This window comes from Lactuca virosa, chromosome 4, assembly GCF_052849685.1.
Source record: "Lactuca virosa cultivar CGN04683 chromosome 4, Lactuca_virosa_CGN04683_v6, whole genome shotgun sequence".
Classification (NCBI taxonomy): domain Eukaryota; kingdom Viridiplantae; phylum Streptophyta; class Magnoliopsida; order Asterales; family Asteraceae; genus Lactuca; species Lactuca virosa.
Genome location: NC_136429.1, coordinates 242,281,233 through 242,305,323, shown reverse-complemented (window position 1 = coordinate 242,305,323; position 24,091 = coordinate 242,281,233). Strand labels below are relative to the sequence as shown.

The 24,091-nt window shown below is 34.9% G+C and overlaps 1 protein-coding gene across 1 annotated transcript; it reads left to right on the top strand.

Moving 5' to 3' along the window:
- The first annotated feature begins 7,851 nt into the window (after positions 1-7,851).
- LOC145108140 (peptide deformylase 1A, chloroplastic/mitochondrial-like) lies at positions 7,852-9,468 on the top strand. Its single transcript, XM_079045134.1, has 4 exons — positions 7,852-8,495; positions 8,647-8,736; positions 8,826-8,893; positions 8,974-9,468. Exons 1-4 carry the CDS (start codon positions 7,989-7,991, stop codon positions 9,212-9,214), a joined length of 906 nt encoding a protein of 301 aa, XP_078901260.1. The 5' UTR covers positions 7,852-7,988; the 3' UTR covers positions 9,215-9,468.
- The last annotated feature ends 14,623 nt before the right edge of the window (positions 9,469-24,091 follow it).

Here is a 24,091-nt window from a genome sequence, read left to right as displayed (position 1 = left end):
AAAGGAAAATCTTGACAGCATTACGATTCCCTGAGTAGTATAAACACATAGACACAGGGTTAAGTTTATATGTAGATAAGAGTAATATTTAGCACATATCCGCAGTCCTAATCTATATAAAAAATGTGAGTAGTGTAAACACTACTCGTGGCGAGTGCTACTCTGAGTACTGGACTCTGCCACATCATGTTCTGCTTCCTTCAAACGTCGCTCCAACGTAGCCTGATGCTCCCGAAGTGCTCTAATTTCAATTCGGGCAACAATCGTTTCATCTTGAAGAGTTTCGGTGTGGTTCCTGGTTTGATCATGGTCTTCGTCCAGACGGCGAAGACGGACAACAGTAATCTCAGCGGTAACACCAACCTCCATGATTTGGTTGGCTGATGCTCTTGCATGTCCTCATTGGTTAGCAATCCGGCGAACTATGATTAGGAGAGCTCGATCTGCTGAACCTCCTTTGGAGAGGTTATAGAATCCTCTTTCCATCCTGTAAGGAGGGCGTTGGCCTTGTTCTTGGCTCCATCTATGTAAGTCTACGGCCCATCTTGGAATTTCGGGCCATGGAAATTTTGTCTGGCTGCAGGATATCGGACTGCCTGCGGTGGATTGTAGACCTCTGGGTCCGAGTCAGTACCATCTGAAACCCCTTCTTCTTCATCCTCCATTGGTTCTTTTTCCTCCATTGGTTCTTCTTTGGAATCCTCCTCTGGATCTTCCACGATCCAACCTTCATTTCCTTGATTAGGAAAGTAGGGAGCTCCATGTGGGTGGAATCCTGCCAGTGTGTTTGTGCGAGAATAGGAGTATGAGGAATATACGAATAAATATCGAAGCTTAAATATAGTAGTTACGATTTTTATAGTATCATAAAATACTCCTATAGTATTTTAAATTTTGTGTTTGGTTCTCGAGTTTATGGGGTTGGTAAGTTTTTTTTTTTTTTTTATTAGATTTGTTGCCCACTACGATTATTACTAAGCGTATGCTAGTCACTTCTTGAATAAATATAGTTGATCAGACTATATTCATTCCAGACCTGATTACATACTCTCAGACGTACTCGTAGTGCTCAACGCATCTTTAATACTTTTGTTTTGTTTTTATTACGACACTGTACTAGTATGTATGCATGTATGCTTTTTATAAAAATATTATTATATTTAAAAAAGTATAACTCTTGGCCAGAGTATTTAAGTTCCATTGTATTTATAGTTGTATATCATATGGTTTGATATACTTAGTTCACTATAAACAATGCTCTGATATCAATCTGTCACACCCCCAAACCTGAACGGCGGAAACGTTCGGGGGTGGAGGACGTCATGTACAGTATCATAACAATTGCATAATAAAGAAAGTAAACACAACCATCATATACATAATAGAAAAGTTACATCAATGTAATCGTTTACATGTTTCCAAAAGTCTATTACAATATGATGTTCAAAAGTTTTGTTTAACGTCTCAGCGTCAAATCTTCAAAAGCTGTTGCTAACCTATTTTTACTGATTTCCTGAGAATACAAGTTATTTGAGAAAAAGTGTCAACATTTAAGTTGGTGAGTTCATAAGCATTTGTATGAATAACTATATGCCATTCAATGAGATGAAATCATGTTTGTTCCTAGAAAATCCGATATTTTCTATAAAATGAGTTGTACTTCGTTTGTTTATAACATGAGAGTGTTTATCCCGGAAAATCCTATATTTTCCATAAAGCTGATTTGTAAACTGTTTATTTGTAAAGTAATCGTATTGATCACAAATAATCCTATATTTTCCGTAAAGCTGATTTGTAAACTGTTCGTTTGTAACATAATCGTATCTATCCCGAAAAATCCTATATTTCACGTAAAGTTGATTTGTAGTCTTATATTGTTCTAAGACCGAAAGTGTAAGTATAAATGTCATACTTAATTTAATAACATGTAGTTTTATTTGTGAATAAAACCGTTTGAAGAGCTGGGTATTTACGAAAAATAAGTGTACTATCGATTTCACGTAAAAATAACGTATTGTCGTTTATCATGTGAGTTTTTATAACCGTGCTATTAATGAATTGCCTGCCTCGACACTCTTCAGGCGTCGAAATGATATGACGTTTGTCACCCGTAACCTGCCGGTCGTGCTGTAGCTAACAACCAGGGTGCGGGATCATCAGTCCCGTATAGATCTATACACAAGTATCACGCTCTCCGGGAGGAGACTCTGGTTATAAAACAGGACTTCCATGGATACCTTTGATAGGTACAATGAAGACGAATGACTCACAAATTTCCAACGAGATACGTTTTTTGTTAATGAAAGTATTCATACACGAAATTGTTACTCCTTTCGTTATGTTTATAATATATAAAAATAATCGTATTTTTATATAATCATTTCTTTTCCCTGAAAGGGGTAAAATAATGTAAATATAACCCAAACTATACCTATTATAGTTTAAAAATATTGTTTCATTTAAAATGATAATCGTTTCGTTTTAATGTATTTTGCATGTAACCATTTGTAAATTTGGTCATAACGTGGCTCCGTATGTTTGATATTTCTATGTAAAGATACTTTAACGTAATAAAATATAAAACGTTAATTTGTATATTAACACAAGTTTCTTGTGTTTTACTTGTATTCTCCCCCTTAAAACATAGAAAAAGTTATAAAAATGTAGGGGTATGAACTCACCTTGAGTGTGATAACGGTTTTGTTAACGGGATTGAAACGGAGACTTCGATTTAGAACACGTAACGATAGCCGTATCCTAATGTTTAAACACATTTTAATGTGTGAATATTTGATAACAATCGTAAGAGGTGATGAAAAATACATGGATTCTAATGGAAGTTTACCCAAATTTATACTTGTAAGGAAGAAGAAAATGTCTCCTGGAGTAGTTTACACTTTGTAAATGAAAGGAAATGTGGTTTGCTATTTGAGAGAGAATGGGATTGTTCTTGTTTACTCGATTAGGTAAATGAAGAAGTGATCTAATATACACCTTATATATGAAGGAAACTTAATGAAGAGGTTGAGTTGACATTTGCATTGGTAAATGCAATTATCACATAGGGAAGTGATAGGATAAGATAATAGGATATTTTGGAGGGTTTTCGGATGAACAATATATATTACAGGGGGGTTTTCGGATCTAATATCTCTTAGAAATGAGTTTTCGCCCCAAATGGGCCTAAGGGAAAATAGTTATCGTTCCTAAAGTCAAAGGGAAATGGTGTTTTCGGATTTTAGTGCTAGGGTGAAAAGGGTTTACGCCCAAGGCTTCTAGAAGAGGGGGTGTTTTCGGATTTAGCATTAAATGATGGGGTGTTTTCGGATCATGGTCAACGAAAACACTAATTGGGATCACTTCCAATCCGTAAAATCTATATTCATTTAATTACTTTGGGTGAAAACACATTTATGAGGTTTATTTATGTTTTAAACCCTTAAACTTTCAACTTATGTTTATTTATAACACTCTAATTTAGCCTAAACTTTAAATATGCATGTACTAAGGGCATTTAAAGTCCCTATAATAACAAGTTAGGTTGTGAATTTACTTGTACATAGTTGTAGTCTGGACTTTTATTAATTCAAAACAACAGGTTGTTACAATTGTTGTGTTGTATGTAATATGTAGGACTGCTGATAGTCCTCAGGACTGCTGATAGTCTCAAGGTTGCTGATAACCCATAATTGATTATTATGTTGTGTTGTATGTGATATTTTAGGGAACTCACTAAGCTTTGTGCTTACAGTTGTGGATTAAATGTTTTTCAGGTACTTATCGGATTGGAAAGACGGGATTGTACACACATCAACAGTTTTATGATTCGAGATTCCGCATTGTGTTCCTTATTAACAATTGGTTTGACTTGAATGTAACTTTAATAAAAATGGGTGTTTATTCCATTTTAAAAATGAAAAAATTATTCTGGAATCTGTGACGTTAAATTTTTATAGAACATTTTATATGTAGACTAGGTTAAAACCCATGGGAACCACGAGTAAGAAAGAAAAACATTATTGATAATTTAAAATGATAAATAAAAAATGAAAGATTTACAAAATTTTATTAAATTACAAAGATATAAGCCTTATCTATAAGTTTATAATGATTAGAGGGTGTTTGAGATTTCATTTTAAAATTAAAAAATACTTTTACCCAAAAAAACTTATTGGCTTATGAATGTGGAAAAAGAAGATTATAAAAATATGTTTGGATTAACTTTTTAGTCACAAAAGTCAATAAGTTAAAAAATGTTTGACTAACTTATTGATTTTTGTTTGTTTTTTATTCTAATAAGTCATAAGTCATTCAAAGAGTCAAAAATTATAACTTCTTCAAAACTACTTTTTAAAGGCTAAACCAAAAATTATTTTAAAAGACCTTAATAAATATCCAAACACTTTTTTTTTTAACTTATTGACTTTTGAGAAAGTCAATAAGTTAAAAACGAGTTTTTAGATGAAATCCCAAACACCCTTTTAGTTAAACTTAATATATAGAACATTATTTTGAATATATGATATACATTCTGTATGTGTTGAGTTTTAATAAAATTATAGTTTTGTACAATGCAATATAAGTTTGAATAGAGTGTAAAAAACACAATCAATCATGAAAATGACATTGTTATACGAAAAAATAAATATAACAGTAGTGTAATAAAACATAAATAAACAGAACACAATAAACTACAAAATCAAACAACATTAAAAATTTTAAAAAAGCATAATATTAGTCATTTATTTGCAAGCAATTATTTTAGAAGATACATAGATGTTTTGTTCGTAACTTTATAATCGATCAATTTAAATTAATCTTCAAAATGGTTTGAAGATATAGACAATGTTTTGTGTATAGGTTAAAAATAAAGAGATTAGGTTGTATACAGAAATATAAAATTAAAAAAAAATCATTTTTTTTAATTCTTTCTTTTTTGTAGTTAGTTTTGTCAATAACCCAATAAATGGTTTAAATAATAAAGTATCAATCCAAAAAAATATAGAAAACACTCTTAAAGTAGAAAATCAGCTCTAAGATCCAACAAATAACACACATTTTGTCATGATCAACTTCCATTTTCTTTCTCTTTGATTCCATCTGTTTACTACAAAAATCTTACTAATTAGAAAAATTAACAAAAAAAATAAAATTTGCTGCTATAATAGCAGCATAAGTGCATATCTATTCACTTACCACAAAATTACTTTCAATTCTTGCATTCGACCCTTATAAACAAACCTGGGAAACAACATGGTACTTTCTTGCATTTGACCATTCCAAAATCCTATTGTATTTTCATTACTTTGAGCATTTTACCACTATTAATCTAATTAAAGAAATAACATTATACTTTCGTTCCATTGATAGCTTTAGCATCCTACTTTAGTTTTTGTCTCACCAACTCTAGTGCTTATAAAATACCAATTATACCCTTCATTCTTTGAATTAACTTGGCAACGGAAAGAGACCAACCCCATCAACTCCTTAACTGTGAATGTAACACTTTCCAATAGATTTTTTCAAAAAAAAAAGACCAAAAAGCCCTTCTTTAGTAAACCAATCCAACCACCTGATAAAATTGCTATTTTTTGAGATAAATTAAAAACCAAACATTTACTAAAGCCCTTCAACTCTTTATCAAAAAATTTGTAAGTATTCCATTCCACCAAATGTAGTATTTGTAAAATACCACATATAACCTTCCCTCTTCGACTTTTTTTTATAGTGAAACTGATCAGGAGGCATCCATGAAGTTCCTCTTTTTTGTTTTGTTTTGTCTTTTTTGTTTTGTTTTTTTTCTTTTTCTATCCATAAGCCACACACTTGGATTTCATTAATGCTAAACTATTAATTCATACTTTTACCAACCAATGTCGTTATTGGCAGCAAGGTTGAGTGCAAGCTTGTTCTTGAAGGTACCAAAAGGACCTTCAATTATCGTCTTCACATCATAGTTTCCATCACAGTGTCATGATCTGTAGCATAATGGTTCAACCAACAACATCAGAAATTGAAGTATTAACTCACAAGAACATGTAAATGTTGATGTTTAAAGGGGTCTCTTTTCCATAACCTTTTTACCAAGATCAAAACTAAAATAAAATTGCAAGACTAAACTATCATGGTATTCTAGGTTAAAAAGAAACACCAAAGGAGACAAATATAACATTTTGTGATACCATACACATCAAAGTTTTTCATTTGGGCAAATCATCGAACAATTGGCCTGCATTATGAAATATAACTATAACTTACAAACAAAGAGGGATGATGCTATATTGCCAATAGTCAAACCTACAGATAAAAACTCATGATTCATCAAATAAAGCCTTAAGTCTAATTGAAAGAAAACGGTTCAATTAATAAACCTGAAATCGGGTAGAACCAATCGAGGCTTAGTATATCGATTGACCAAACCGGATTTACAAGAACATAAAACAAAAATCAAAACAAATGTGGATTAATTGGTTAAACGTCAAATAACCATGCCATAATGGAACATAAATCAGGAAAAATCAAAGATGAATATCTTTCTTTAAAAAAAATAAAACGCATAATCGAATCATTTTACCTTTCATGTCATTTCTCTTAATCTCGAATTCAATATATAGTTGTGGAATATTTTCAAAAGCAATAAGCATTGGAGAGAGGGTAACTGTAAGAAGAGGGGGTGATATTGTGGATCAGGGAAGAAAAAAGAGACGGTTGTCGATTGTACCCAGATTTGGGGATAGTACTATTTTCATATTTCAAAATTTGAATATCATATCACTGTTAGGATTTAGGAAGCGAGATTTTGGGAGAAAGAAGGGTATTTTTAAGGTTAAAGAATAGAAGGGTAAAGCGGTAATTTTAGTTGATGGTGAATAAGGTTCATTTTGGACATGTGGCTAAGAAATATTCTTTTATTAGGAGTAGGATTAGTGTAACTGTAATCATTGTCAAAGATATCAAAAATCCTAGTCCAAATCAACAAAATTGTAGTCAAACTTACATGTTTTATTGGTAACATAAAAAGGAAAGGAAATGGCAAATGGACCTTAGCCATATGTGATTTGGAAAAAAAAGATTTTATACATACACATTATTTTCGGACCATCGGCTGAAACTAGGCTTAAATCACAGTCCATTAACCAGAAATCGCAACTACCTTATATGAAATCGTAGGTGAGACTCGGTATATGTGACTATTTTTGGAAAAAAAAAAGTAGGATTTTGTCTTTGAAAAGGCATTAGAAAATTAGTTAAATTTGTACTTTTCTCAAGTTTTTATGGCCGGTTAGATTTATAAAAATTTAATTATCACATAACTTCCATGGCTTATGGATAAGAAAAATCTTTTATAACTTACGTATCGAATAACTAATTGTTTCATGACCACATGACTATGTTTTCTAGTCATATGAAAGTTCAAAACATGATATAAAGCACACTAGTAAACAAAGGAAATGACATCAACCAATTTAGAGCCAATGTGTCGGTTTGAGTATTTTGCATTTGGTACATGTTTGAAAAAACCGGTTTAGAAACCAGTTTGCAAACCTATAAAAAAACCGATTTTTATATAGTAAAAAACTATTGGTTTCATCAGTTATTTCTTCAATTTGTTAATCATACAAGATTTTAGAGGTTTCCTAAGACCAAGTTTAAACCTTTGTACTATCCCAGATGCCAAAAAATTATTTTCGAAATATTAAAAGTTGAAAAATGCTGTTTCGAACCCCTAAATGGTCCCAAATACCCGGAAAATACCTTAGTTCATGGCAAAACCATGAGTTATACTTATTTGTCCAATTCTGATATTAGATTTTTGTTTTTTTCATCCAAACCGATCCAAAAGCTATACCGTAGCGGATTTAAAACCGTTTCCCAAAAAAAAAAAAAACCAGTGTGTAGTGTGTACGCCTCTAAATATATCCACCCAAAAGTGAGTAATTGGATTTGTCTATTAGAGATCTTGGGTTAAATCATTTAGGCCCAAATGTATGATCCGGTTAATGAAAATGCGACGATGCCAGAGCGGAATTGCTAATCAATCAATGGTGATGAAGGTAATGCGACGGCTGTCGCAACGTCTCCCATCGAAGCCACTCACCGGTGAATGCTTGAGGCTCGGCAGAACCACATCGTTTCTTCACATTAGAACCCTAATTGTCCAATCCCAAAATAAACCTATTTCAAACCCTGGATTTCCTTCCTCGAATCTCGCCATTAACGACAACTTCATCACGACTAGTAGAGGTTTCAGCTCTCCTTCCACTGTTCGTAATCCATCAAGTTGGTTAGGCGGGTTGGTGAAGAAGAAGAAGGTTATAGATTTGCCCTGTATCGTGAAAGCCGGTGACCCGGTTCTTCACCAACCCGCTCGAGAAGTCTCGCCTGAAGAAATCGGGTCGGATCGTATCCAGAAGATTATTGATGATATGGTGCAGGTGATGAGGAGACGACCTGGGGTTGGCCTTGCTGCTCCCCAAATTGGTATTCCTTTAAAAGTCAGTTTTTTTAATCGAAATTCCAGTTTTCCAATGATCATTTTATAGAACTTACATTCCTATTTGGCTTTTGAATTCATGTTTTAAGCAAAATTAATGTCAATTTACACCATTATCTTTCGTCTGTAACCAAAAACTGATTCATGATCAGATTATTGTGTTAGAGGATCTTAAAGAATACATCGCCCAGGCACCAGAGGAAGAGAACAAGGCACAAGACAGACGTCCTTTTGATCTTTTGGTATCCCAATTCACCAACAAATTTGAGTAAACCCCCTTTCTTACTTTGTAAATATATAAAAGTTTCTAATTGGGTTCTTGAAAATTTAGGTTTTTTTAAACCCAATACTTAGAAAGAAGAGCAACAAATCTGCATTCTTTTACGAAGGTTGCTTAAGGTAAGTTGGATTTGAGTAATTGAACAATGAAACACATTGGAAATGGTGATGATTCTTTGTTGATGGCATGATTTTTGCAGTGTTGATGGATATAGAGCAATGGTGGAAAGGTTTGTAGAGATAGAGGTAAGGGGTTTAGGTCGAGATGGGAAGGCCATGAAGGTGGATGCATGTGGATGGCAGGCTCGTATTTTACAACATGAATGTGATCATTTAGAGGGAACTTTGTATGTTGACAAAATGGTGAAAAGAACATTTAGGACCATTGAGAACTTGGACTTGCCTCTTGCTAATGGCTGCCCTAAATTGGGTGTTCGATAGCATTTGTGGTTGTGGTTTCAAGATATTGTAGTAGATTTATGCTTTTCAAATGAGACTTTTAAATATACTTGCATTGTACGAGTTTTAATTGTGATGTGGATTAGGCTCTTTATGTGGATTGTATCTGACCTTGTGGGGGCAAAGAGCTACTCAAGGGTTGCTAAAAGAATAACTTTGAAATGTCGGTTGTTTTTTTAGCGATGTATGTAGTATAATGTAACATATTGATTTATAATTCAATTTTAATTTTATAAGCGGGTTGTATGAAAAACGGTTTTTGTGATGCTTGATGCGTAGACAAGCAAGTTTTTCGCCAAAATAATGCTTTTAACCAATGCTTTTAACCAGAAGAGTGTTAGAATTACTGTGCATAGGTCTTTTCGGCCTCCTGACAATCCAATGCTATAGAAGTAATTTTTAGAGTCTAGTGATTGTTGATCGTTTTTAAGGCACGTTTGGACTTAAAAAAAACCATAAATATGTAGCATCGAAAAATATAAAGGTGTTGGGTAAACGAATTCAAAAACAAGAAGGGTGTATGATCAATATCTATTCGTGTAGACGGTGGTAGAGAACTTAAGAATGTAATGCAATTAGTAGCTTTTGTAACAAGTACCAAATAACTCGCAACATTTTATTTAGAACTCCTCAATCTAATGGAACTATTAAGAGGGAACAAATCGAGCTTACAAGAGATGAGAGGTATGTTGTTAACATTCCGCAGAGGGCTCCGGAACACCAGAGTAGTATTCCGGATAGTCGTTTCGGAATAGGTATTTTTTTTCTGAGTAAAATATGTTTGGTTCTTTTTGTATAAGTTTTGTTTCTATAAAATCTAAAATGCAAATATAATATGAAAAATCAACAAAAAAAAAACTAATAAATACATAAACTTAAATGATTTGTTTAAACTTTAAAGTAATATTACAATGTTCAAATGGTCTTTATCCTTGTACTCCAAAAAATTTCCATCAGTCATTTACGATATGACATTGTCCATGGACCACTTTTAGCATCTATAAAATATGATTTCATGGCGATCAACATTTTCAGGAACCAACACAAAAACACCTCACAATCCCTTTTACTCTCAATTTGTTGTCGTACGTCTGGGCCTTTTCGAGGGTTATATTGAAACTCTCAAGTGGGATTGCATCGGTTGGTTCAGTACCCCAGTAGTTGATATCCACTAGCAGTCTGTGGATGTGGTCTCGCATACCTACAAACCATTCATCTTCTTCTAAAAAAATATCCACTCTTCCAATGACTATCGTATATAGTCATTTTGAATGTATTCAAATCCAAAGCACCCAAAAAAACAGTGAGCAGATGGTATATTGATTGGAATGTCGAGCTATACAAAAGGTTGGAATTAAGTAATCATAAAATAACATTATACTATAAAATACTATTAGAAGCGTAGTACGTAATGAACACACAATTGTATAACTTACATCACATTCCAACCAGACTAAGTGACCATCCGCATATAAGGGCGCCCAAACTCAATTGTCAGAATACTGGTCAAATAACGGTGAGCAAACAACAACCAAGCATCATGTTGTTTTTATAGACTGTGTCCGACTTGTTCTAAAAGATTGTCCAATGGTGTTGGTTGTTGTCATGCAACACCTTTCCTCTTCATTTGTATCATGGGGACTTATACCATATGGACATAACTTTTTAGCACATAGAACGCCTAAGCGGTGCTGCATGCAGCCGTGATTCAGCGGTTGTTCAGGTGTGCCTGACCCATAATCATGCTCTCATATGTCATTGTACTCTATAGTTCCATCATCTTGCATGATAAGTGCCTGTACGGTTCTGAAGGTTTGTATCGATCGGATACACTCAAGTATGAATAACAATGAATAAACAAACTAAGCAAAAGATTAAGCAGAAAAACGAAAGAACACAAGTAATCACAAAGATGCTTTCACTAAGAAAGAATGTTCTCACCAAGAGAACGAGGTCACAAAGACGGTCACCAAGACATACATTAGGGTTTCACCATAATGTTGATTATATACGATTACATTAACTCAAATCCCACTAATTAAGGGATGTATAACTATCTAAGTAAAGGTCTGGTCCTAATCACTAAGATTACGAATCAGACATCTCTTTTATATATATATATATATATATATATATATATATATATATATATATATATATATATATAAGTTACTTAGATTATGAAGTTCATGCTGACGCTAATAAGATCTTGTGCTAGCGCTGTTGCCGGCGTTGTCGCGGACACCGGCGTTGGCGCTGGTGGTCAGTGTGTGGTGTTTGACTCATCAGATCATAATGTATGACCTTACAATCTCCCCCTATCTCATGATGTCAAAACTAATCTTCAACGAAGTCATCAAGGTCATCATTGGAGAATTTTCCAGCTTTAGTTAAGATCTCAAGTTTCAACCACTTGAAGTCATCAATATGAAGATCAGTGAGACGCTTACTGAGTTGAAAGGAAATTAGCACATGATATCCTTATTCCAGTTCCTTATGTGGCATACCCTCCAGACAAATATTGAATAGATGTTGAGTTGGAGCATCAGGAAGATCTTCAGTTCGTTGAAAACATATTTGGTTATGACTGTCAAAATAGAAGATACCATGTTTTGGTTCCCAAATGAGCATGTGATGAACTGGTTCAACACCCACTGGCAGCTTATTGTTGATATAGGGAGTGCCATATGGAAGAAGAAACTTGTTATATTTGGACATTCTGGGCTTGCTTGATCTTTCTGAGGTAGATGGTTGAGATGGACCACCTAAAGGTACTAGGTTCAGCTTCTTGAATTTGTTGATCAGGGTTTGAATAGCCAATTTTACCTCTTGGGCATAAACACCTTTGTGTTTAGAAATTATCTTTTGAATTTGTATCCACTCGTTGTAGCCCTATTTAACCAATTCACGAGCAAATATAACTTCACTGTATTCATACTCGACCTTTTTCCTTACCAAATGTAATTTTAGAGATTCATTCTTAGGTTTGGTGCATCTGACTTTGATGATGGGATTAGGTTGACATCTTCGACCTAGAACATTCCCAAATTTCCTCCGATTGATTCGATCATTCATCTCAGAGAATCTGTTTCGTTTGGCAACATCAATATTAAAACGCTGAATATTGGTCTCTTGAGAATCAAATGATGCAAGGTTCTGAGCAAGTTTGATAGATCGATGTTCATCTCTTCTTATTCAAACCGTAACATTATGTTCCAACATACTTTCTCTAACCTCCTCAACTGTCATTTTCCAGTCTTTAGCTAAATCCTCCAAATCAACTATCAACCTACATTTCGTGGGAGGGGCTGAAGAACTACCAGCTGTAGAGGAACTTCCAGCTTCAACGTCATTTTCTCCCCCTGAGAAGGAAGCCTTCTTTTTCTACTATTGAGCTGTTTATCATCAGACTCAATGTTGTTGTTGGTTCCTTGAGCAATCCCCCCCTCAAAATATGTATCAGGGTAAAAAAACGCTTAGAGGAACAACAATTTGTGTCATGAACCCCAAATCAATAAACCCTTCCTACTCATCGGTCTCAGACTGGTCACCAACATCTGAAATAGGTTGTTCATTATTTTTTGTATCAACATATGGAATGGGCTGATGATTGCTCTCTAGTTCAGTTATAATAATTTCTTTTTGATTATCATCCCTTCTGAATTCAGATATTTCAGGCTGAGATGGAGTTATTACGGTCATCATTAGTTCTTGATTATTCTCCCCCTTTTTGACATCATCAGATTGGGGAGGGGAGTCTTTAGGTGGAGAGGGATTGTGAGGAGGGTAAATTGATGGTGGAGGTTGAGGTGGAAGTGGATTTGATGATGGAGGAGGAAGTGGAGGATTACTGCCTGGAGAGTTAGGAGGAGTGTCTTCAATCATCATATCATCATCATCATCAACAAAACTTATCCAGTGTTTGATATCAGCCACATCTTTCTCCACTTTGGACAACCTTTCTCTAAGATTTTGATTCATCTGAACCAATACGGAGAGTTGGGAGAGCACAATAGTTTGAAATTTGGAACTGGACTCCCCCTGAAAAGTAGAAGTGGTTTGTAGAGGAGTTAGCATGGGAGGAATAGTTGCAGCTTGAGGGGAAGGAGATGTTGATCTTGGAGAATTCACATCTTGAATTAGTGGATCAGTAGTTTACACTTAGGGAGGGGTTGATCCACTCTGTACAAAATCTTCTACAGAAGGAGTTGTGGATGAAGTTGAGGTTGAGGAAAAGTGAATATGTTGGTTCAATCTGGGACGAGAATGAGTCAATCCTTGAACAGAGGCTTCTCCTATATCAGCGTCTAATTCATATTCTTCACCATCAATGTCTTCATCATCATTGTCTTCCTCATCATTAACATCTTCTTCATCACTTTCATCATTTCCCTCATCATAATATTCTTTAGACTCAGAGTTTTCAACAACATCTGGATTTGCAACCCACTTTTCCATACTTCTGGTAAGATGCATATCTCCATCATAGGGACCAACATTAATGATCTTTGATGAAAGAGATGAAATTGGAATGGCGACTCCATGATTGACATCATAACCTTCTTCATTACGTGCTAGAATAATTTCAAGCCAACGAGGATAAGGAACATACGTTAACTTCTTGTTCCTAGTGATACATTCAACTAGCTGATCGAAGAAAAGTTGAGCAAAATCTAGTCTTTTATTACAAGTCATGGCATACAAGATTCTTTGATGAAATAAGTTTAAATGATCTAAGATTCCAGTCTTATGTCCAAGACATTTACCAATCACCCCAGATAGGTTCTTCCACCCCGCACAATAACATTGACTGAGAATGTATTTGGTTGGATCATGAGTGGTGCCCTGAAGAGAAAAGTTATACCCCAATATTGAATGAAGTGACTTGAATTTTTCTTTAGAAGGGGTTTCAAAATAGTTTTCTAATTTAGGAAGATGAAGAGAAGTTCAAAAAGATTCGGCGTTGATAGTAACCCTAGATTGACCATCTCCAGTGATTCCAGTATTGGTTTGAGCATTAGAGTCAACAGAACAGGAATAGTAAAATCCACATACTTGCTTAGGGTAGAATGGCTTTGGGAAATCATAGAAGGCATATCGAATATGGCATATTTTGACGTAGTTGATAAATTATTAAATCCTGAGTGCTTGAACTGATTTAGGATAACATCATAGAATGCCATATTGTTCGCTTGAATGATAATGGGAGAATCAAGAGCACGGGGGCCTTTGGTCATATTAGCATTAGGAGCAAACACATAAAGAAACTTCGAAATGATGGGAACTTGAGGAAGATAATGGTTGAGAGAGCCTTTTCTAAAGAGAAAATCAACTACTTGAATGAATTGTGAAAGTGACCTAGGAGAGAGATTTCCCAATTTATCCATAAATTTTCTTCCTATTCACGTAATCATGATTGGAGAAAGCAGCGGCGTAAAAATCCCATATTCCAAGATATTGTTACGTCTTTTAATCGCCATCCAAAATTTATCGTTGAGATAAGGAAATTATGTATCAACGAGACATAACATCAATGACAATAATCATCAGCAGAAGCATCATGGTACTAGCGGAAGCGATCAACGTATTCGATTTACTCCATCAGCGGATCAAGAATGTAGCTGACAATCAAGTGAGATTGTGATGTCTCCTGATAGTATGGGTTTGAAATATCATTCATTAACATAGTTTTGCGAGATCTCATCAGTGTATGTCTTTATACGCTGAATCATTACCTTTTTTTATTAGAAGAATAAGGGACGAGTGTGGAATGATGCATGTAATACATTCTGGTACGGAATATACCCATCGGCAAAGAGTGTCAAAGTTTTATCATTGTATGGAAAATACAATGAATCATTAAATTATTTAATAAAATCTTTGTTTGGAAAGAATGGGTAGGTGCGTGTAATATATCACGAATAATGATATACCCATCGGCACAGATTTTTCGAATTTTCATCAGCGTCTGGCTTCATACGCTGAATCAAAATTCTAAAGAAGAATGTAAGGTGAGAATGGATTGGTGCATGTGATAAGCTATAGTACATAGCCTAACCATCGACATAGACGTTTTAAGCTCTCATCAGTGCATGGTATGATAGAATAACCATCAACATAGAGTTTCAAACTTTTATCAGTGTGTAGTATATCACAGTGAATTGTTAAGTTTTAAAAAGAAGAGATTGGGAGAGAATGGAGTGTTTCAATCATGTTGAGGTGGAATCAACGTGAATCATGAACAATGTAAACTTATCAACGAGAAGTGGTTTATCTTTTGCATCATAAAGTTAAGTTTCAGTCTAGAAATTATATTTCATCATCAATTCATTTAATATGGTACAAGATAATAAAATAATGAGAAATACAATGTTAATAAGAAATAAAAAAATTTAGTCACACAAGGAAGTTTTCTAAAAGCGAAAATTGTGCAACTTTTTCAGAAATGAGATAAAGACCTGATCCAAAAAATATTTTTAGCTGAATAGTCATAAATGAGTTTCCTTTCTTCAAGATATATGCCCCTCAACACTATCTATAAAAGAATAACTAGGAAAGATCAAATATATCAACATAAAACATATAGCAAACATAGAAAGAAGATGCCTTTAACCATTGAGGTATTATAGATTGATTACAAGCTTCATGTTCACCAAGAACAAGAGAAGAACAAGAACTAGTCTTTGTAACCAACAAGTCATGGGATTTAATATTTGTAACCTTTGATTTATGAGATTCACCAAGACAATACTTGAAGGTTTCATACATTGTGATCCATGATAGAAGCGATGAGGAGCATTGTCTTGTTGAAGAGGTCTTTGGATCTCTGATGGGAATCGGTGTAGCAGTGACAACAATTATGTAAATTAGACGTGCTACATTACCTAGCTTCACTTCATCCCATTGCAACCGAGATAGGTTGTTAGAGAAGGAAGAGATATGTGCCCAGAAAAACAAGTTTAGATATAGTTCTCTCCTATCTGGCCTCATTGGCAGGATACTTCATGTCAATCAGCGTGAGCATCAGCGTCATGGAGAGAGCAGTTGGCGCTGAAGAAAAGATGCAGAGCCAGCTCCAACTGTTCCTACTCTGAAGATCCTGTACTGAAGGAATGACACACTAATTCCTTCCAAATGAACAAATCAGTTAAGATCACCATCGAGATGAAGGCAGAAGATCCTGAGACTTAGGAAGTGAGAGAGAAGAACACATATAGGAAAAGTTAGTAGCACAATATACATTGTATAATTCTTTGGTAAAATGAAAGTTAGAAAGAATTTTTGAAGCATAAAAGTCTCATAGAAAACTAAAAGTCAGCAAAGTATGTTCAAAATTTTTAGGATAACAAAAAGTAATGTAAAGTCATAAAGTAGCATTGTCCAACACAAGTAAAATTAAAGCATGTAAATGTTATTGTCCTTAAATGCAGTGAGAACAATGTTGATCTTTAAGTCGATGGCCTTTCCTTCATTGCAATCAAATAGAACTTTGTAATCAGCGTCAAAAATTTGACTGATGGAGATAAGATTGCTTTTAAGGCCCTTGACATAGAACACATTCTTTAACTTCAAAGAGTTGCACTCAATTGTTCCAGTGCCCATGACTGTTCCTTCACTGCTGTCCCCAAACACTACAATAGGACCATATTTTTCCATAAACTTTGTTAAGTGGAACTTGAGACCATTCATGTGTCTAGAGCACCCAGTGTCAAGGAACCAAGTATGTTCTGGATCCTGACGAGTGGAAGAGACATTCCGACTTTTCATCTTTGATTATTGGAAATCTTCAAAAGTATCAGTGTCACACCTACTAGGACCACCATCAGGGGTATCGTTGATAAGAGCCCAAAGACCCTTAACATTTAACCCTTCATCTTCAGATGTCTCCTATTCTTCCACCCATTCCTCATATTCCTCCTGTTTTGCAATGAAGGCTTTTGGAAAAGATATGTTCTCCTTCTTCATGTGGGATAGAAACTTCTTGTACAAGACTTCATAATTCTTCGGGCTTTGTGATTCTTTATTCTCTCCACAGTCCCTGGTAAAATGGTCAGGGCTTCCACAGTTAAAACAGTTACATGAGTTTCTTTTATCTGAGTTAAGTCTTCTCGCTGAACTACCTCCCTTGGACTGATCTCTTCGGACGCCATTTGATCTGCTTTATTCATATCGTTTAACAATAAGTGCAACACTAGCAACTAGTTTATCAGTAATTTCATCATTACTTGCTTCGCCCTGATCAGAGTCATCAGAGTCGCTGATGAGATTCATTGCTTCTTTTCGGGAGACCAAGGCTATAGACTTCTCTTTGTTTGAGTTCTTCATTATGTCTTTACGATGAGCTTCGGTTTCTTCGTAGTTTTGTAGATTTTCAATCAAGGAGTTGAAATCCATGAGGTTAATCTTCTCATTGTTCTTAAGAACATCAGCGTGATGTTCCTAGCTTTTTCCAAGAGAGTCTAAGAACTTTAAAACCAACAGAGAAGAATGCTTGACGATTCCTAACCTGCACATATCATTCACCAAACAATTAAACATGTTAAAGGTTTGAGTTAGAGATTCATATTGTTGAGCAAATAAGTGCTCATATCTCCGATTGAGGTTGTTAATGGTTGTAGCTTGAACTTCCACAATGCCTTCATAAGCCACCGTCAGCGTTTCCATCATCTCTTGAGTTGAATCACACTTCTAAACTAGATGATACACATGATAGGGAAAAGAGTTTCTTATGGCTGTCCTAGCTTTCACATCAAGATTGATAACTCTTCTGTCATCATCGTCATAAAGAGCCTTTGGCTTTTGATTCAAGGGACCAACATGAGCATTTTCAACCATAGGTTGATACATAGGAATGTGAGGACCTTTCTCAACGATGTTAAGCATATCATAATTTATGATTTCAAGAACAATCATAGCCTTCGATTTCCACATTGTAAAGTTGTGCTCATCGAAATGAGGGTTCTTATTGAGAGCACACGAATTGGGATTATAGGAGGTCGACATGAGTACTTGCGTATATCAAAAACCCGCTCTGATACCAACTGAAGGTTTGTATCGATCGAATACACTCAAGTATGAATAAACAAATAAGAAAAAGATTAAATAGAAAAACGAAAGAACACTAGTAATCACAAAGATGCTTTCACTAAGAAAGAATGTTCTCACCAATAGAAGGAGGTCACAAAGACAGTCACCAAGACATACATTAGGGTTTCACCCTAATGTTGATTACATACGATTATAATAACTGAAATCCCACTAATTAAGAGATGTATACCTACCTAAATAAGGGTTTGATCCTAATCACTAAAATTAGAGATCAGACATCTATTCTATATATACGCATATCTGCCTAATATACATAAGTTACTTAGATTATGAAGTTCACGCTGACGATGATAAGATCTGGTGTTGGCGTTGGCGCTGGCGCTGGTGCTGACGTTGGCGCTATCGCTGGTGGTCAGTGTGTGGTGTTTGACTCATCAGGTCATAAGGTGTGACCTTACAGGTTCCATAGTGTTTAATTAAAAAAATAAAAAACATAAGAACCATAAAGTTAAATAAAAATTGGTATATACTTGAATTATTAGCAAAATTCTTTTGGGTTGCCCTCAAACCTAGTAATTGACTAGAATGCTTTTTGGAAAGAGAGGTTGATTTATTGATCTTTATAAGATTAATGAATTGCAACTAATGATTTATTAATATATTATTAGAATAATATATTAATTAGAAATATTATTGTTTAATTAAGAATTAATAAAAAATAATTAGAATTAATTTTAGGATTAATTGGATTAATCAAAAGTACAAGGACCTAAGCTGTAATTGTTCAATAGTTGAACAAAAGGGTTTCCAGAACCTTCCCCAAGGTGGTGGACAATTTTGGAGGTATATTCTAGGGTTTCTAGAATATCCCTTGGAGATAATTAGGAGATTTGATAATTACCTAACTTGAAATAATAATATTATATTCAAATTAGGGTTTCCAGAGTTTCCTAGTTCAGCTATAAATAGGGCCTTAACCCTTCACATTTTCGGCCACTCCTTCTCTCAAAAGAATAGTAAAAAATCTCCTATCTCCTCATGTCTCCTCAAAATGATCTAATTGCTAGGGTTTGGGTACAAACCATTAGAGGCACAAGATTTACGGTGCTATCTTCAAAGTCAATTCAAGAAGGATTTATTTAATTATTTACTATAATAATCAAGAAGGTATGTAAACCCTAAATCTTTTACGATTTTCAATTTTACTAGGTTTACATTAGGGTTCTTGATGTTCAATAGATTATAGCATTCAATAGTAAAAACATAGATCCAATTAGGTTAAATGTGAACTTAAAAGTTAAGTTATTTTCCGCCACATGAATTTTTTTGTAACCTATAAAACCTACTAGTGGTATCAGAGCCATTGTTTTCAATTGAATATGCATAATAGTTGAGTATATCAAATTAGGGATTATAGAAATTAAAACCTAAGGCTTGGAATTTTCGACTTGGGCTAGTGTTCTTGAAACCTTAGCCTCCTCCCTTGATTTTGGAATTCATTAGGGTTTGTTAGGATTTCCTTATTTGATAATTAATGTTTTAGTTGGTTAAAAAGAATAATTAAAATTGGATAACCTCAACACCCTAATTTTTGAAAATTAGTAAGGTTTTGATTAGAATTAAATTTAAATTATTTGATTAATAGTTTAATTGTAAATAATTATTTAATCATCATCTGAATTATATTTAATTTAATTAACTATTAATTAAAAGATAAAGGTTAAATCATCATTTTTTTACTTTTTAAATTAATTTAATTTTGTATTAATTTCGAAAAATTAAATATTAAACCTAGTATTTTAAAAAAGCTTTAAAATATACCTTACACAGATGCACGCGCACACACACACACACACACACATATATATATATATATATATATATATATATATATATGTATGTATAAAAGGTTAATTACTATATGTATAAGAAAAAGTCAGTCAAATCGCTAGTACACCTCATTCACGAAGTCATACTATAAGGGGGGGGGGTATAAGGAAGCGACCTATAAAATGACTGTCATTAGGTGTTCACTCTCACCCACCGCTCTCCTGTATGGTGGAGGGTCTTTAGCTGAACGGATTTGATAGGATATAATCTCATTAATAAGTATAATGATATAAAGTAACAAAGCGAATCCCACTCATTGTTACTTTAGGAAAATGTGAAATAGTTTGCTAATCTATGAAATTGCACATTATGCTTTATATGTAGTTAGTGGAGCATGTGTGGTTAACCAACACACTAAAAGTGACTATAAAGAGTAGTAATGGGCATCGCGAAAATTATCATTGTTGATGGAGCGTATGTGGTTAACCGACACATCAATTAGAGATGGTAAATGACATCGAGGTTGCCAAGCATATTTACATTATTATTCAAATCTTGTTTGTTATCATCGGTATCTCAGTCAGAAATAGAAGAGCATAATCTAAGATTAAACATGCCATTGATAGATTCTATGAATCTCGAAAGATCTAGAAATTTCATTTTTATTGAATTGGTAAATTGCCTTTACACACCTTTATAAAACTTACAATTAGATTACGACATCCCTCTTCTAGATTATGAGTTGTATAGTTGCGTCCTAGCCTTAAATATTAACTATGTGTTAAAATATTAAGGATTATTGTCATCTAACTAAAACTACCTTTTTCTTTATAGATGTCTACTCCCGGTGATGCTTCTGCTTCTCAAAACTCTACCCACAACTCGAACTTCTTGCTACTTTTGATCGTATCCAAGGTGACATTGGATGGAACCAACTACAATGATTGTATGCATAACATCAAGATGGCTCTTCGATTCGAGGGAAAAGAGTATATACTTGAAAAGAACAACTTATTGAGATCGATGAGTCCACTGCTACTCCTGAAGAGATTTCCTCCTACAAGAAACATTATGTCGACGCAACTAAGGTTGCTTGCATCATGGTTGCTACCATGGTTCTTGAGTTGCAAAGGTTCTATGAAGACTACTGACCATACAATATGAACTTGGATATTGTCGAAAAGTTTCACAAGAGAGCTCATTAAGAAAAGTATGAGGTCGTCAAAGCACTAATGGATTGCAAGTTGAAGGAAAGAGAGTCGGTTTGCAATCATGTGCAAAAAATGCAAAGATACGTGGAGCGCCTTGAGAGGATAAATGTGAATTTCAACAAGGAGTTGGCCATTGACATGGTTCATAACTCTTTGCCACCTTGTTATGATCAGTTCATTCTGGCTTATCATTTGAACAATACTAAAACCACATTGGCCCAACTCCACAACCTATTGCAGACAACAGAGACGTGTATGAAGAAGAATCAAACTCGTACTCCTACTAGTGCTCATGTCATTGCCATTAGGAAAAACAAAGGAAAGAAGATGAAAGCTACTCCCAAGTCGAACTGGAAGGGAAAGGCCCATGTTGGGTTATCTAGCAATGACCCAAAAGCAAGGCCCAGTTCTGACATTCCTTATATTAGTGATCCCAAAGAGGCCACTTGCTTCTACTGCAACGAAAAGGGCCATTCGAAACGAAGTTGCCCCAAATACTTGCAAAATATCAAGGATGGCAAGGTGAAGCGATCTTCGGCAGGTACATACACTATTCAACTTAATAACTCGCAACCTACTCGTTCTTGGGTCCTTGATACAGGATGTAGTTTTCACATTTGTTCTGATTTGCAGGGGATAACAGAAAGTGAGAAGGTGAAGCATGGAAGGATGAATCTGATCATGGACAATGGGAGATCTTCTCCTATTAACAATATTGGAACTTATCGTCTTGTGCTTAGTAGTGATGTTAGGATAGATTTGATTGATTGTTGCTATTCGTCAGAAATGATGCGAAACATTATTTCTTTTAATGCATTGTTTAAACAAGGTTTTCAGTATTCTTTTAATAATTTGAATGGATCGATTTTGGCTTATAAAAATGATGATTTTAAGTTTGAAGCTTTACCTTGCAATGGTGTGTATGAAACTTTGACTTGTGTTGATAGCTTAGGTAATAGTGTATTTCATATTGATTCGTCTAATGGTTTAGACAAGGCATGCTTATAGCATTTTCGTCTTAGGCATATTAGCAAGAAACACATCGCCTAAATCCAAAAGTATGGAGTGTTGGAATCATTTAGCTTAAATCCAGATGATGAATGTGAATCTTATTTATTGGTCAAGATGACAAAATCACCTTTCACTGGATCTTGTGAAAGGGGTGAAGGTTTGTTGGATCTCATACACATAGATGTGTGTGGAGACTTCAGATCCACCACAAGGGATGCTAATTGATTTTATGTGACATCTACAGATGATTATAGCAGATATGGTTATATATACTTAATAAAACATAACTGAGAAACCTTTGAAAAGTTCAAAGAGTTTAAACATGAAGTCGAGAATCAATTAGGCAAGAAGACAAAGATGCTCCAATCTGATAGAGGCGGAGAGTATCTTAGTATCGAGTTCCACTACTATCTCTAAGAATGTGGAATAGTTTCACAATTGTAACATTCCGGATTTCAGGTATTCTTCAAATTCTCGCTTGGTATTTTAATAAGTCAATTTTGGCCCTTGATATTGGTTTGGACCTAGCCCTAGGGGCAGATTGGTAATTTTGGGAAGTTGAGTAGTGTGTTGGGCGTACATTTGAGAACGTCGCGTGTATTAGGGCACGCCCTAGTACGCTGGGCGTACACCCATGTATGTCGGGCGTACGTATGTCCGGATAAGACCATAATTTTTAGGGTTTGTGGGGGTATTTAAGCAACATTATGGGACATTGTGGCTCACTCTTTCAACCTCCAAACCTCCCTTAGCCGTCTTGAGAGAACCCTAGACTCATAGTGAGCATTTTGAGCTTATAAGTGTGTTTTGTGTGCCTTAAAGGAGAAGCTTGTGCATTAAGGATTCAAGGAGGGAAGATTGGCTTGTAGATCTTGGTTCATCATCCGTTTTGGGAGCTCCAGAAGGTACAAAGTTGCTACCTTTGTGTCTATCTCTTCTAGATCTATCCTTGGTAGCTTATTTGCATTCTTTTGTCCCATAAAGTCCCATTATAATGCATGATTTGTTTTGGAAGTTTTGAGTTGTCCTTTCAGACCCTAGGAAGGGTTCTAAGTGATAAAATTGAAGTCCTAATGGCTAGAAATTTCCCATGCAATTGGTAAGAAGGTCTTAATGGATTAAGACCATGTATTAAGGACTTTTTGGATGTCGAAAGTTTTAAAGTTTGAGACTTTATGGTTCTGAGACACATTTGGTCAATGGATATGGAATTTGGGCTGAAGTGCTTAAGCCATTAAGCACTTATTGGGTTTTGAATACAGCAAGGGTATGCCCCGCATAGAGAGCAATCCGCCCCACGTACGCAGTCAACGTTCCCGTTTTCCAATCAATGCAAGGCTCGCGTATGCCCAACGTACGCCTTCTGTTGGGCTTTTGCGATATGGGCTTTAGATTTGAGCTATCTTTGGGCCAGTTTGGCTTGGGCCCTTGCTGTACTTTCTGAATAGAAGTGTCTTGGGCCAATTATGGAAATGGACCTTAGAATGAGGCCCAATTAAAGAGTTGAGCCAAATTTGGAAAATTGGTCCATTTATGGGCTTTGTATATTTGAACCTTTGGATCAAGAATTGGGAGTTGGGCGTTGGCCCATATTAGGGAAAGGGTAAAATGGACTATTACCCTATGTTTGGACCCTTAGCCAAGATTGATATTCCAACTGTTGATTAGTATTCGTTTATTGTGATAGTTCGGGATTTTCAGTGAGTCAGCAGTCGGAGGTTTTCAGTTCAGTTTGACATTGTGAGGTGAGTTTTCCTCA